The 16950-nt window shown below is 34.1% G+C and overlaps 1 protein-coding gene across 1 annotated transcript; it reads right to left on the bottom strand.

The window, feature by feature from the left end:
• Positions 1–982: 982 nt before the first annotated feature.
• Positions 983–13771, bottom strand: PRR27 (proline rich 27). Its single transcript, XM_063664404.1, has 4 exons — positions 13721–13771; positions 12078–12101; positions 9253–9825; positions 983–1093 (listed from the first exon to the last, which is right to left on the bottom strand). Exons 1-4 carry the CDS (start codon positions 13769–13771, stop codon positions 983–985), a joined length of 759 nt encoding a protein of 252 aa, XP_063520474.1.
• Positions 13772–16950: the final 3179 nt, after the last annotated feature.

Here is a 16950-nt window from a genome sequence, read left to right as displayed (position 1 = left end):
ACATTTGACAAATGCATATACACAGAATTCTTAAAATGGGATACTAAGAACAATAATCATGTTATCCCTGGAAAGCATAATGCTGATATACATTTTTATAATACCAGGTCACTTTCATGAACTAGACATTTACTTATTTATTTGTTGCAAATATATAATCTCAATTACTACTCCATAATCTAGTAACACAAAGAGAAAATTTGGGTACCTCAATGACATCAGCTACTGCAAGCATTTAGCAGTTTCTGTCACCTGCTAACAATGTGATTTCAGGCAAATTAGCCCTTTGCATCTCATAAATAAGACGGACAATACTAATGACTCTTGTAAAAATTATATAAGTTTAGTTCAGATAAGAATGCCTAGAAGACAGTAGAAAATTAATATTTGCTTTTGAGAGTTTATTTCTGCTGATCGGTAGAAGAGAAAGTTGATGTTAATATGTATCTGAAAGCATGCCGAATCTGGAATTTCATTTTTACTTATGTGTTAGATTAAAGAGCTAGGATAAAAATGACTATTCTTTCATTCTTAATTTCTTTTTTATGGTTTTATTTATGTAATAAAGAGTTTTATTAGAGGAGAAACTGCTGATTTTTTAAAAATCTTGGAACAATGGTAATTATATTTATCACATGCTTACTGTTTTACTTAATTTATTTATCACATACTTACTGTTTTACTTAATTTCATATGATACTTAAAATTCTATTGGTCTATACTAGTGTTATCTCCACTTTACAGATGAGAAAATGAAGGCATATGGAAAGTCAGCAATTTCCTTGGACTACCTTTGCTACTAAGTGTTGATCCTGGGGTATGGGCCCACTTGGTTTGACTCCGGCATCTGGTATTTTGTATCCACAAAATTCTATTGCCTATCACAATTATTTTGTCTGAGTTTAATAACTGTATTTATCAGAAAACTATTCCAGAGTGATCCATCACATTCACAGGTAAATTTTAAGTTACCTTGTATTTATTAAAAAGATTTAAAAAATGAAGATCTGTTGTATGCCAGAGGATTCAGTGAATTTTCTTCTGCAGGTAGGTGTTCAAAATGATCATCACTTAAATCAAGGTCACTTAAGTTCTACGGATAAAACAGGCAAATGAGAAACAAAATGCCTGTGTTGATGATGAGAATGGCATTCTGACTCCTGCCTTGCTGATTTCAGTTCTGGAAGAATGTTTTGAATATATTCTTTCAATGCTCACCAGGATTTGCTACCAGTTCTTTTTTACATGAAGACGTGCTAAGTTTTTCATATAACCTTCCTTGCTTTACTCAGATCCCTTTGTATGTTCTATAGGCAGTGGGTAATCAGGATAAAAACTCCCACCCTCACTTTTCCAGAAATTGGCAAGTGATGAAGACTGTGGATGAAGAAATTCTTATGAAACAGTATCTTCTATCCCTACTGAAGAATCTCTCAACTCCTCTGATACCTCTCAGAATGTTTCACAGCACTAGGTAATATATTATATAATAATGGTATAATTGCAGAAACATCCTTGGAATAGAAATTTTGTTTTTAAATGAGGAAATTCACTAATTATCCCTGTAACTAAAATGTAGGCTATCCATGCACTTGCTTTGGAAAGGATGTCTGTATTGTTTTATACTTCTTATTGTATTTTATAATAACTTCATAGATTCATTTTAGGCTAAATAATTCTTGTAGAGGAATATATTTCCTTGTGCAGATCTGTACAAAGATTACATGACAGAAGACGTCTTCTCACTGGATTGCCACAGCAAAAGTGGAGAAGTTTGGTACTTTAAAATATCACTGGTGTATTTCCACACTGCATGTACCATTAGTCCATTATCTGGTTATATAATAAAAATAAGTAAATTAACATTTCAATCAAGGAAAAGCATCAAAATATGAAGGTAGGATTTAGCATTCATGTTGCCCTTTTACACACTCTGATTTAAATTCCATCCCTTAAATTACAGGAATTTACATATTGTATTTTCTCTAGATACAGCTTAATAAGAAATGAAGGATGCTATTTTCTTATTTTATATCAAAAATTTTAAAGTTAATGAAGATACTGTTAATATTACCTTAAAGTTTTTGATATTGACCATAATTATCACACCAGTTTTCATAAAATAATTTTTGAGAGTTAAGAATTAGGATATGCACATGTAGAATTAAAAAACATAAAGCATTAAAACATATTTAAATGTAAGAATGTTATGGTGCTACCTCTTCACTGAATGAATCACAGTTGCATCAAACATCTCCCCACTAAAAACAAGAAAAAAAAGTGACTTACTTCAGTTAGTTATTTCAATGATGTTTCAATAATATTTGCTATTAGAATCCATGGTTATTTGTATTCAAAATGGTTAGAGAAAAAGTTCTTACTGGTGTCATACTCATATATGGATTTTGTAACTTATCAAAATATGTAGTCATTTAAAAAAGATTATCCATTGTGATATTGGTAGAAAATAGTATTTTCTCTTATAACTTTTTATTTCAGTTTTGGGTTAAGATTTTTACCATGCATGCACGTGCACACATATATACATACACACATACATGCATGTGATAATATAAATAATGAAAAGTTTTATTCAGGCTACTTGCAAAGGCCTGAAATAAGGCCTATAATTAACTTAAATTAGTCTACAAGTTCTATAGCATAATATAGGAAATATAGTTTACTTTTTACTCAGATAAAATGTGATATATTTGATCTTTCTTGGCAAACATCCATTAAAGTGAAACTATTAACACATTCAAAAATGTGAAAAGTCTCAGAAATATAAATGTTGAGTAAAAAGTGTAAGTTGCAAAATGACATACCATTTATTATACGTCTTGTTTATATACATTTTTAAAACTCATAAAACTCTTTTATATATTGTAAGTGCCATATAAATGCATACTAAAATTTTTGAAAAAAGCCAGGGAATTATACACACAAACTTATACCTTTTTGAGGTCCTAACTTTCTGGCCACAAAAGAAAGAAATAGAAGAAAGGATGTATAGTGGGCCATCTGGCAATCACTGGAGAAGTATAGGGGTTGTTGCAGTTAATACCAATGTGAAGGTGTGAACATTTCTTAATCGTAATGAGAATAGTTACCTGTCTGTAGAAAGTAGCACTGAATAAGAATCAGACACCTTCTATAAGCAATGACATTATATCATTTTCCAGTGGCTAAAGGGAACACTATACAGTAAAGAAGTATGTAAGATGGATATAAACACACATACAAAACTCTGCAAATGTATCTTAATATTGATCAAAAGATACGACTCAAAATAATTTTGCAGTAGCATTTTTCAATAAAAAGCTCAAAAATAGGCAAAAGTGAACAATATTATTTTATAGAATACATTAGAGGTGGAAAAATCATTTTTAAAAGTAGAATGAATTACCCTAATCCACTAAGTAGTTTTTAACTCTACAGATAAGGAAGAAGGTGGATTCATAAAGGGACATTAAACAATATATGCAGTGATGGAAATGTTTTATAATTTAGTGTGAAATTTCCAGATGGTGGTGGTTACATGTATGTTTTCTTTAGGATTATTTATGATAATACGCACTTGTATGTAGTATTTTGAATATGTCATAGACCTTACCAAAAATGGTCTTTAAAATGTATAATTAACAACATTTTTGACTACTTGAATGTAATAAATGGAAGATGAAGTAATTGAGGAAGTTCCCAATCTTCTGGTTTGGATGACTTTTCTGTGTCTCAAAGCTGATGCCTGTTTACTAACAACAGTTTGTTTTCCATGATGGAAATTACATCAATTCAAATGTTAGTGTTTACCTTTCACTCAATCTAACTCATCTCAATGTAGTCAGGAGGAAAAAAATGAACACTAAAAACAAAATATTATTGTAGTGATAGACTTAAATTTCATACTCTCATCTCACAACTGACAGAGCAGAACATTTCACAGTACCTTGTAGTAAAAGCAAAAACTGTCAATGTTTCTCATGATAAGATGACATGTTTATTTTTAAAATTCCAAAATTTTCTTGGAATAAATTCTTTCTTTTACCCCATGAAAACTTAACAAAATGACTGTGTTCTAAATGTGATACTAAACACCACATAATGTCCCATTAGCAATTATAATTTGCTAAGAATTTGTAGCCTCTTGATATTTATATTTTGGTTCATCTTCATCTTTCTGTTGTTTCTTATACAGTCATATTTACAAATTCTTCTTTAAGCCTTCAATTCATACAAAAAGCCTGAATTTTGACAACATAATCATTAAAATTGACTATCACGTATGATTACAAATTTATCATTAAATATTTAGAGGTGAATATTGCATGTATCTGTGAAACACAGATACTGTAATAGTTTCAGATTATTGGCTAAGTCAAATTAAAGTTAGATCCTACTTGACTCTAGAAGACGGAAGCAAACATCTCAAGTTAACAATTTTACTATCTAAGAAAGTTTCTCATTTTTTGAGACCATGTCCTCATGGCTATACATAACAGTAATATTCTGATTCAATGTAGGATATAGGGAAAAATACAAAATTATTTCAAAATAAAAATACGCTGAATGTTTGTAAAAATTTTTTCTTGGAAAAGTAGAAGCAGGTAGACTGGTTAATAGGCTATTCTGGCAGGGCACGGTGGCTCACACCTGTATTCCCAGCACTTTGGGAGGCCGAGGCAGACAGATCACGAGGTCAGGAGATCAAGACCATCCTGGCCAACATAGTGAATCCCTGTCTCTACTAAATTACAAAAAATTAGCCACGTGTGGTGGCACGCACCTGTAGTCCTGGCTACTCAGGAGGCTGAGGCAGGAGAATCACTTGAACCCGGGAGGTGGAGGTTGCAGTGAGCCGAGTTGGCACTATTGCACTCCAGCCGGGCAACAGTGTGAGACTTTGTCTCAAAAAAAAAAAAAAGAGGCTATTCCTCCATTTCTGTTAGGGATGACAATAGCTAGAGTTGGCTAGATGCAGTGGAGAAGGTTAGAAGTATTAGGATTTGGGGGTATATTTTTTGAAGTAAATCCAATGACAATTGGTGATGAATTGATTGTGTGCTGGCATAAAAGAGAAATGAAAAACTGTAGATGTCACATTTGAACTGCCCATTAAGTCATGGATAGCATAGTTCATTAACATGTTGTTTACCATAGGTTAAACACAGATGTTTTACTGTTTTGTGACAAAAAGTTCATTGACTACAAAATATGCTTGTTTAGGAAAAAACCTATTGCAATCAAAACCAATACTAGCATCATCCTATAGTAGTTGTATAATCGGACTCCAGACTAGGCTGCCATTTCAATCCTCCCTAGCGTAGTTTTCATTCAGACCTTATCACCATTTGTCTAAATTATCTATTTTATTTATCTAATTATCAATGTTATTTCAATATAAATTAAGTCCAAGGAAAAACTATCACAAACAAATCAATGTAGTGAGATGAATACTCTGAATACAACAGAATGAAATAGTCTTTAGAAAAGAAAGAAAATTTTTGTAGATTTCACTGATTTCTGCATCAGTATCTGAAAGAAGAAAATAACGTTAGTTTAGTATAATAAAATGACCAAATGACTCACACTTACAGCAAAATTATTTTTCTTGATTTATGATTTTAATGTTATTTTAAAAAGACTATACTGAATGGTTATCTACAAATTCATGCTATTTGGCAAAATACTAAATACAAATGACTACAGAATATATGAAACTATTATATGTATCTAATATCTTGAACTAATTCACTAGCCAATTGTTCATTTTACATAAAAGTAAAATAAATGAAAACCAAAGAATATAGCAATAGTCAAGTTTAACTAAAAACGGATATCTTTTAGTTTCTTTGGCAATGGCTGCTGTAAAGAGGTATCACCAACAATAATAAATACCATCACATTTGCTTTTCAATTCTACTTTAGCTAGTGATGTCACCTCAGAAATAACTTTAATTTGGCTGACAGTCAAAGCCTTGTCATTTACCTGTCTGGTAAACATTAAAATTGGAACATCTTTGAGAAGGGATGAAGGATGAGAACCTGAAATTAAGACGGCCAAATTTCTTGCTTATCCCCGATCAGATGACTAAGACACAGTGAGTCTAGTTGAGCTGTTTGTTTGTGCCTTTGGGTGGTACAATGTGGGGACAGAGAGACTTCAGGTCTAAATTGTTTGTTTTCTAAAACAGTAGTTCTTAATATGGGGTAGGATGGAGGCTGAAGGGATAGCATACGGAATAATCTGTGAGAACTTAAACAATGCGTCTTTCTATGTATAGTCCAACCCTCTTTTCCCACGTTAAAGGTTTTTACCTATATTAACTACTGTTAATTTAGAATCTTAAGTCATAATCAATTTGGATCAATTTAAGGAGGAACTCGCTATTTGTTCAAAAGCAGTCTGAGTTCCTTACACAAGACATGAGTTAATAGTTTGAAAGGTTCTGAGGCACAAACTACCAGTGCTTCTCTAAGCTCCACTTTCTCATTTTCATGTAGTAAAAAATATAATACATTCCAAAGTAGCTTCAGATTATGAGATTTAACCTCTTTATCTATAATTTCTAAATTATATTATCACATATGACTTACAGAAATGAACCCACGGTACTCTTCTAGAGAATTTCACTGATTTGCCTAGAAAACATAAAAAAAAGATCTTTTCATAAACAATCAAATGCACTTTATTTCATAGTATTGGGCCTATCTTTTCTATATAATCTTTCTTCTCTGAGAAGTTGTGTTTTGCTGATCTCTTCTTGACATGTTTAAAATATTCTACACTGCTACTAGGTTTAGCTTTCTGAAACAGAGAACTGGTTGAATCACTCCTCTCAGTGAAGGTCCCTAATAAATTGCTTTGGCTACAGGATAAAGTCCAAGGTATTGAGCAGTGTTTTCAAGGTTCCTTCTTATCCAGTTCTATTTCTTTTTATCTTCACTTTCTATCATTTCCTTCTACTGTCATGTGAACCATGAACTACAGGTATATATATATACAGTGTTCATAATACCCGGGCAGATGGAAAGTGCTTGTGTCAAATCTGCTGAATGAACATATTTAATGTGTGAAGCATTGGAGAACAAGCCTGGCTCATCATACCTCTCTAGAGAAGCTGCAAACACCATTGAATGTAACCCGTTGGTGAATATCTTAAAAGAAAAAGAATTCTTATCTCCTTCTAGGAAACAACTACTAGAGCTTTCCAGGTGGTGGCAATGTGCTGCATAAATAATTCATTGGTGGATTTAAACTTTCATTTGTTTTTAGCCTCTTGCCAGAGTTCAGAGTATCTTCTACGTAGTTCAGAATCATGGTTTCCCTTTGGTAAAATAGCCTAATTCCTTGGGTCATATCTACTAAAATTTAGGGACTAGCTGCTTCTTAAATCTTTTTTTTGGTCTGAAAACAATTGTTTTTCCAAAAGTTTAGTAAACTTCGCTAAAGCTAAAGTTCAAGATAAATAATAGAAACTGCATTTACTCTTTTGCTCAAAACAAAAATAATGTGCAAACATGAGAAGAAAAATGAGAAGGAACAGTTTTTCAAGATCTAAATATCAAGCTGTGTAAAACAGTGATCACTAAGAGACAGGAAGCAAGGTAGGTGGTCTCTATGACTGTCATAGCATACTGCCTGGAGTGAGTTTCCATGGCTTGGTGCAAGGGAAAACACACACACACACACACACACACACACACAGAGAGAGAGAGAGAGAGAGAGAGAGAGAGATAAAGTCCCAGCAGATTCTCTGAGTTAAGTAGATGGCGCTGGGACTCCAGGAAGGTCAAGATAGCTGACATTTACAGGCAGAGTACCTGATGGGAAAACAGGCCACAAAGATGTAGATACAAAGATCTATATATTGTGTGTTCTCACTTATAAATGGGAGCTAAGCATTGAGCACACATGTACATAAATATAGGAACAAGGAACACTGTGGCCTACTAGAAGGTGGTGGTTAGGGATGGGTTATAAAAGTACCTCTTGGGTAGTGTGCTCACTACCAGGGAGAAGGGATCCATTCTCTAAACCTCAGCACCACACCATATCCCCATGTAACAAATCTGCATATGTACCCCATGTAACCCCTGTATCTAAAATAAAAGATGAATTTTTCTAAAAAAAGAGGATATCCTCACATTTCAACTGAGTATTGATTAATTATATGAAGATACTACCTGAGGTCAGGTAGAGAACTACCTGAAAGGACAGAATAGAACAACAATTGGTACTCACAATTGGTACTAGGACAGGAAAAAGTTCTTGATCCCACCAGCCAGAGTGAATAACCACAAAATTCACAGGACATAAGTTTGAGCACTCAGAATAGTTTGATCTCAATAAAGGAAAAATTAGCCTTGGATAAAAACATTCATCTGTTCCTGTTTAATAAAGTGTAAAAGCATACTAACCTAATAGCATTCCAGAATAAAGCTCATGAACATGTATGTCCATACACACATATATGTGTGTACTACATATACACATTATGTACATGTTGTGTACATTATAGATATAATAATATGTGGGTACAATGTATACATGGCCCCAGGAGGAGGAGGATATGTAGGTACATATACATGTGCATGTGTGTGTGTAAAGATATGTTAAAAAACTTAATGCTTTTCCCTAATATTAGGAACCGAGCAAGGATGTCCATCTAATCACTTTTATTTGACATTGTACTGGATGTTTAAGCCATTAAAGCATGCAATAAGTAAATAAATGCATCCAGTTTGGAAGCTAAGATCTGTTCAACAGATGAATGGGTAAATGAATTATGGCGTATCTGTATAATAAAATAATAATCTGCAAAGAACCAAACTATTAGTAAATACAACTTTATGGATAAATCTCTAAAAGTGAATGATGTCTGACACAAGAGTACATACAATATTATTCCACTTACATAAAATTCTAGAAAATGCAAACCAATTTGTAGTGACAAAAAACAGCCCAGGGATGGGAGGATGGGGAATGTGGGATTACAGAGGAACAGGAGGAAACTTTTGACTGTGGTAGACACATTCCCCATCCTGGTAACTCTTTTCATGAGTGTATACATATGTCAAAACACATCTAAGTATACACTTTCAATATGTGTAGTTTGTGGTATGTCAATTGTATCTCAATAAAGCTGTTCAAAATATTTAAGTTGATATAGGTTTGCTTGGGGAGTGGTTTTTTTTTCCCTTCTACAAATCTCATTTCTCATACATTATAATGGTAAGATAGAAACAACCTACCTGGTCAAGAGAGGGAGAAAGGTGAGATTCTGGGGCAGTAGGCTTGGCTGTAGCAGGCTCAGCTGGTGAAGGTTCCTCTGCAGTGGGCTCCACTCCAACAGGTGCCTCTGCAGCAGGCTCAGCTGCAACAGGTGCCTCTGCAGCAGGCTCAGCTGCAACAGGTGCCTCTGCAGCAGGCTCAGCTGCAACAGGGGCCCCTGCAGCAGGCTCAGCTGCTACAGGTGTGGCTGTAGGAGGTGTAGCTGCAGCAGGCTCAGCTGCAATAGGTGGGGCAGTGGGTGCTGCAGCTGCTGAAAAAAACCTTGAAGGAGGGACAAAGGAGAAACCCCTAGGAGGGAGAGGAGGAACATTCAACCGAGTAGCTAAGGGAAAACCACGGATGTGATAGACATAGGGGAATCCAGGAGCAGTTAGAATCCAGGGATACGAAGGTAACCCTGTATCAGTGTAAGTATTCCCAGGGTAACTGGGGACTGTATTCACTGGGGGATAGTAAAGAGGAGGTGGCAAATTCCGTATGCCATAAGGAATATTCAGAGATGGATGAAGTGGGTGACCATCGTCATTGTCATCCTAAAGGAGAAACAAAGAAGTCGAAGTTGATTGTTTGTATTTGTCCTGTCTATATATTACTTATGGTACAACTGTGATGATATATGATAAGTAATGATATTTTGAAAGAATTCCAATGTCTTATCTTTCTTAAGGCTAGTGTACTTCCATATTTTTGAAGTAAGAAGTAATAATCTCTTAAGAAAATTGAATAAACTCCAACTGAGGAGGAAATATTTTTTGTTTAAGCAAATAAGAGTGTTATAGTCCACAGAATACAAAGATAGAAGGAAAGCACTCGCACTTTTAGGATTGATACAGGATTATGAGATTAGTAGCTCCGGGCCTTCTTCTCTGCACCCTCCATTGTCTTTCCCACTGCCCTCAGCACTCTCTGGGTCTCTAAAGTGTCCACCGAAGCCTCTGCTTCATTATTCCTCTTCCAGGTGTCCAATATTCCAGACTTATCTTTTTCAAGTTCCTACCTCTCTTTATCAATGCTTCCCTTCCTTTAACACTGTGCATCTCAAATTTTCATTAAGAGGGTGAGCAGATTGGGAAGCTGAAGCGGGCAGATCATGAGGTCAAGAGATCGAGACCGTCCTGGCCAATATGGTGAAACTCTATCTCTACTAAAAATACAAAAAAATTGGCTGGGCGTGATGGCGGGTGCCTGTAGTCCCAGCTACTCGGGAGGCAGAAGCAGGAGAATTGCTTGAACCTGGAAGGCAGAGGTTGCAGTGAGCTGAGATCAGGCCACTGCACTCCAGCCTGGCAACAGAGTGAGACTCTGTCTCAAAAAATATATATAAATAAAAATAAATAAATAAATAAGACGGTGAGCAGACTGGATGTAGATGTCATTAATGTTATTGTATATAATATTATTATTATTATATATAATAATATACAATACTGAGAAGTTTCTCAATAAATGTAGATTGTCCCTCAGGGTCTTTGAGATATTTTAAGGTTTTTCTTGATGGAAGTTCTGTGATTTATTTTTAAAAGTATAAAATGAGTAACTTCTCTGTGCCATCTCTGTTCTGGGGGATCCTACATACTGGAAAACAGACAAGGTTTCTTTCTTCTTGTGTCTGGGATGCTACATTCCCCAGCCAGTCAAGCTTCTTAATCAACATTTAATTTTTTTCCAATTTTAGGTAAGTTTCCTGAATTACTGAGTTAAATTTTTCTCACGAATCATACTGCCAGAGCCCGCTGAGGCATGACGTATATACATAAGTAATATATGTCCCCAGGTGTTCATAGAGGCAAATATCAATTATTTGCATTGTGGATCATAGAGCCCTAGAATCTGAGGACTTAAATATTAACTCATAAGACGAGTAAATGGGTGCAGCACACCAACATGTCACATGTATACGTATGTAACAAACCTGCACGTTGTGCACATGTACCCTAAAAGTTAAAGTATAATAAAAAATAAATAAAATGATGCAAAAGAAAAGAAATTCAAAATAATACCTAGTACTATTTCTATTTTAAAACATTATTTCCAAAAGATTTCTACTCCTTTATATGTCTGATCATTGTTGGTCAAAAGTGTGCACATCACAGATTATGTCTCTTGGGCTTTCTTTGCTAGAGCGTCATGTTGATTTATGGCATACTGGTGGATAGGTATAAGTGTAATTTTCTTAGTACTCTTCTGTTACCAGAAATTGAGGCACAAGTAACAAGGAACTGAAAAAAATCATCTAACATCAGTTAACCAGTATGTGCTTTGGTCTCATAGAGATAATTTATGGGTATTTGCTACACAGAAATCATCTAACTCATTGGGACACACTCCTCCTGCTAGTGGTTCCTAGCTTGAAGACACATATTCCTAGCCTGAATATATGGCCGGCCCACTACTTCATGTTTTCTATTGCTCTAACCCTTCATGCAGACAGAGCATCTCCAGATTCATCACTAAGTTTGTTCAAATGAACTTAGGACATACTGACAATGTATTATAGAGGCATGAGGGGAAAACCTTGGCATAGCAAAAATTTTCTTAAGCTGCAAAGGGAGTGCACTTAATGCTTTTGCTCATTAAAAAGACTAAAGACCTTTTGCTAAATATGATGAGCACAAACATATTCCATAAAGATTTTCTATCAAGTCAGAAGAGTTTAATAGCACTATTATTTTAAGAGCAATAGCAGTCATTAAATTTCATTGTAAAGAAATCAGAGTTTTAAAATGTAAAACATATTTTAAGATAAAAACAAATATACTTGCGTGTAAAGAAAAAAATGTTTTACCTCACCAATGAAGGGGAACCGTCTCTAAAATAAAGAAAAATATATTTTAATGTGGTTATGTATTTGAAAACATCTGTACCCACATTTCCATATTGCTGAAAAATTTGCAAAGCTTAATAATACTTATGGTTAATTTTTTTGAAATTTGAGGCACTAGTATGAATTTTTTTTTTTTTTTTTATCATTACACGGTTTTGACCTAAACAATTTCCTCAGGGAGTTTTACTTTGGCTGAAGGGATTTTGGTTTGTAATATTCAACATGTACATAAATCTTTATCATCTGAAAGATCACTCAGCTCTCATTCATATATCTGATTTTGCTATTCACTTTTAACCTCCCAGGTTTTGTCTGTAGTGTGTGTGTGTGTGTGTGTGTGTGTGTGCGCATCTGTGTGTTAAAGAGTGGTCTTTGCCACGGGAGCAATGGCTCACGCCTGTAATCCCAGCACTTTGGGAGGCCGAGGCGGGCGGATCACGAGGTCAGGAGATCGAAACCATCCTGGCGAACACGGTGAAACCCCGTCTCTACTAAAAATATAAAAAATTAGCCGGGCGTGGTGGCGGGCGCCTGTAGTCCCAGCTACTCGGGAGGCTGAGGCAGGAGAATGGCGTGAACCCGAGAGGCGGAGCTTGCAGTGAGCCGAGGTCGCGCCACTGCACTCCAGCCTGGCGACAGAGCGAGACTCCGTCTCAAAAAAAAAAAAAAAAAAAAAAAAGGGTGGTCTTTGCCACCTCGTCACAGTACCAGAAGGACAACAGATCCATTTGTTCTCCAATGAAGCTTCAATATGGTTTGTGAATTGACCACAGATTATGAACTACAGAATAAAAATAAAAAGCAGTACAGGAAAATCATCATTTATTATGTTAAGAATTGGAGCTTCATTTATCTAATTTTAGGGAACAAAAATAATAGTTTAAAGTTTGGACAGGATGATAATAACATCAATAGTAAATAGTATCAAGTAGCAGTTGAGTTTCTACCATACGTGAGGTACTCTGCTAAGCACTTTAAATAATTATCTTATAAAATCTTTAAAACAATGTTATGATGTAGGTGTTATTATTTTCTCCATTTAAAAAAAGATAATATTTAGCATAGTCACTGGCTAGGATTAAGAATTTGCCATCAGATTTGTCTTACACTAGAGTTTCATCTACTTATGTTACACTAAAGGCCATTGCATTACACTATATTACTTTACATTCCACTAAAGGTATGATGTGTATTTACTTCTATTCCATCAAGTATCCCTAATGTCTGTACATAAATACCTCCAGCAATGGCACTTCACAGCCATAGGAAGCCCAGTCCAGCATTCTATAATTTGAAGAGATAAACTCTGTTAAGATAATCTACGTGGGATCCTGCTTTTCTATAATTTTTCCTCCTCCAGCCTCCTACATTTCTGAACTTACCTCCTTTCCTTGCTGTTTATCTATTTTCAGATACTACAACTTTATTATTTTGATTTTTAAATTTTCCATTGAAAAGTCTGACACTACAAACCTCATGTCCATCTATGTCTCTCTGCTGCTTTATTATAAACACTATAGTAACTTTATCATAAGCACAAATCCCTATGAACAATTAGCAAATAGTTATACAATTGTTACAATTTTGGAAGTCCATTTACTTACCTTCCTTGCAAAAGCAACATATACAATGCAGGCCCAAAGGAGAAGCTTCATTTTGATTGGCCCTATGAATATTAACACTATAAATTTATTGTTTTAGAAAATATGCAATATATTTTTAAATTATATTTTTCTTCTTTTGGAGAGAAATGAAAGAATACATGGCTTTTTTAGTCTGTGTAGGAAGACCCTTAACAGAATAGTTGGCCGTGCTATTTAACTACTGTCTGTATTACTTAACAGGAATGTCACTAAAGCCAATATAAATATATATCAGCAGATACCGTTCAACAGTTAATTGACTTCTAACTAAAATGTTTAAAAGTAGATGTCAACTCATTTAGCTCCCCAGGGACACATTTTGCAATTAATTTATTTTGGAGGTCTTACCAGGAAATAAAATTGCTTAAATGTCACCATTCTATGGGTGCTTCTTAATATTCTGCTTTTATAAATTCAGTGGGAGATTGGTATCACCTACTTAGAAAAATTTGTAATCTTAAACTTGATTGTAATTTTTTTTCTCTATTTCTGAAGAATAGTGGAGAAGCCATATTCTCAGGTGTGTGTCTTGATTAGGCTCAATTTTCTTCAGAGAACTTAAAACCATTCTCCAACTGATTGATTATTAAAGTGTATGGCTTCTTACTTCTTCAAAGCCAAAGTATCTCCACTTGTACCAAAAAATTGCACATACGAGGACACTTATAGCATTATTTAGAATCTCATAATGTGAAAAATATAAAATCCCTACAAAAAGTTTTATTAAGAATAATAATATTAGGTTCATGATATATTGCTAAATGAATATTTAAATATTAAATATTGCAAAGATAAGCCATAAAGAGAATAAAATCATGTCCTTTTCAGTAACATGAATACAGTTGGAGGCCATTGTCATAAGTAAATTAATAATGCAGGAACAGAAAACCAAATATTCGTGTTCTCCCTTATAACTGGGAGCTAAACATTAAATACATGTGAACATAAAGATGGCAACATGAGACACTGGGGAATACTAGTGGAGGGAGGAAGGAGAGGAAGTGGGCTGAAAAACTACCTATTGGGTACTATGCTCAATACCTGGGTGAAGGGATCCATCCATACCCCAAACCTCAGCATCATGCAATATACCCATGTAACAAACCTGCACATGTAGCCCCTGAATCTAAAATAGAAGTTAAAATTATAAAATAAATAAATAAATACAAATAAATAACTAAAAGAGCAAATAGAAACAAGAATAATATTCCTACTCTAGAGACTTGTAGCACTGTAAAAAGAGCACCAACTTTATATATGACAGGAAACTAATTTAAAATAAAAAATTATGTAGTAGATAAGGACGTGAGTATTGGTAAAATATTTAATGAGTTATGAATTAGACGATGACTTTGTTTTTATAATTATTTTTATATTTTTCTTTCATTTTCTGTAGTCTATTTTTTTTGTGAAGTGAGAATGTATTGCTTATATGCTATGTATATTCTAGTAATATAATGAACTTCCAAGTTTTTTTTGATAAGATTGTGGATTCTTTCCTACCTAATCCTTATCAAAATCTAGGCTGGAAAAAAATCATCATATTTCTCAAAACATATTTTTAATCTTGGCTAAGCTGCTTACCTGTTCAACGTGGTTTTGACCACATACTGAGTGGCCTTTGCTTTAGTGATCTTTGATATTGTACATCAGGTTTTCACTGACACACAATTTAATAAAAAGTGTTTCATTATCCTTTTCCTTCTTTATTTTTTCTTGAAATAGCATGTTAAGTGAGACAGACTTACTTGACCCTATTTTTCAGTTCTTTAGAAGCACATGAGGCTTTATGAACGGAACTGATCTGTTTTTTCTAGGGTTTATGTGAATTCTTGAGTCCAGTCTGAATGCAGGGAAAAAAAATTTCTTTGCTAAGTCTCACCTCATACAGTGTTAAAGTGAGAACTCAGGTGTGAGGTGGACTAGATTTATACAGACTAGATTGTGTCATCAATCTCTGCAAATTATGAAATAATATAAATATGCCATGTATTTACAAGTATACTATTAAAGTCCATCTGACTGAAATCTGGTAGAGAAGTTTTTAAAATGGGAACATCTTAACATAAAAAAAAGGATATGTTGTTTCCAGGGTGCAAACTAGTGGATGCAGCTCCTGGTCTTGACGTGGACAATGTGCCTCAATCCCTTTCTTTCCAGGGATATTTATAAGTCCCTAACTTAATGTTTACTCTTTCATTTTGAAACAAATTAGCATTGACTCTGAGAAAAATAATTTAAAAACCTATGAATTTGACTGATTTGGCTGTGAATTACTTCCTTCATTTCAGAGAACCATAAAAATAGGGAAATTATTCCCATAAAATGACAATAAAAGACAAATTTAGGAACTACATTAAGCTTAATTCCTAAATGCAGCTTGCAAATATTCATTACTTGACTTTATTTTGGCATCAATTAGAAATTATGATGAAGAAAGTTTATGCTTTACTTCATTTTATGTTAAGCATGTAATAGAATAACAAATGTATTTTTAAACAATGATGTGGTTTCTCTTCTTGTATTAGCATTATAAACATGAATTAACTAATGTAAACAAATATTACAAGCTGAAAGAGCTCTTCTATCCTGTGAATTTATTACTGACAACCTAACAGCACTAGTAATATGTTATATCAAAGAATAAATGAGGCATACTAATGGTTGTCAGTGCACACATCATACATCAGAGTAATGTGAAGTAATTTAGCTTGATATCTTCTTAGGTCATATGCTAGGTTCAGTGTTGTTTGTCAGGAGTGACAAAATCCTTTTGTTTAAGTATTTAATTTCTGCTCTTGTGGACTAGATTAACACAACCCCCTATACTAAACTAAGGCCCTCGTAGAAACAAAGTGGGCTCATGTTTATCTAATGACTATACTGTAAAACAGGCATTCAATAAAAAAATCACAAGACACACAGAAAGGTATAAACAAGGTCTGAAGATTTAAAAAAAAGCAATAATCAGAACAAGAGTCAGTTGTTACACAGATGTTGAAACTCTTAAGCAGGGAATTTAAAATAACTTGGATTATTATACTAAATATTCTGGTGATAAAGATAGATGAGATTCAAGATCACATAGATAATTTCAGCACAGAGAAGGAAACTGTAACAAAGAATAACTAGAAATGCTATAAAAGTTTACAACAGAGAAAAAGAATTCATTTGACTGGCTAATCGATAGA

Source organism: Pongo pygmaeus, chromosome 3 (assembly GCF_028885625.2).
Source record: "Pongo pygmaeus isolate AG05252 chromosome 3, NHGRI_mPonPyg2-v2.0_pri, whole genome shotgun sequence".
Lineage (NCBI taxonomy): Eukaryota > Metazoa > Chordata > Mammalia > Primates > Hominidae > Pongo > Pongo pygmaeus.
Note: the sequence above shows the minus strand (reverse complement) of the source record. Positions and strands in the feature narration are given on the sequence as shown.

Coding starts and splice junctions, on each gene's coding strand:
- PRR27 (XM_063664404.1), bottom strand. CDS start 13,771: ATGAAGCTTCTCCTTTGGGCCTGCATTGTATATGTTGCTTTTGCAAGG. Junction 9,826..12,077: donor GGTTCCCCTTCATTGGTGAG/GTAAAACATTTT, acceptor TTTCTCCTTTAG/GATGACAATGACGATGGTCA. Junction 1,094..9,252: donor TTTCTCCCTCTCTTGACCAG/GTAGGTTGTTTC, acceptor TTTTATCCGTAG/AACTTAAGTGACCTTGATTT.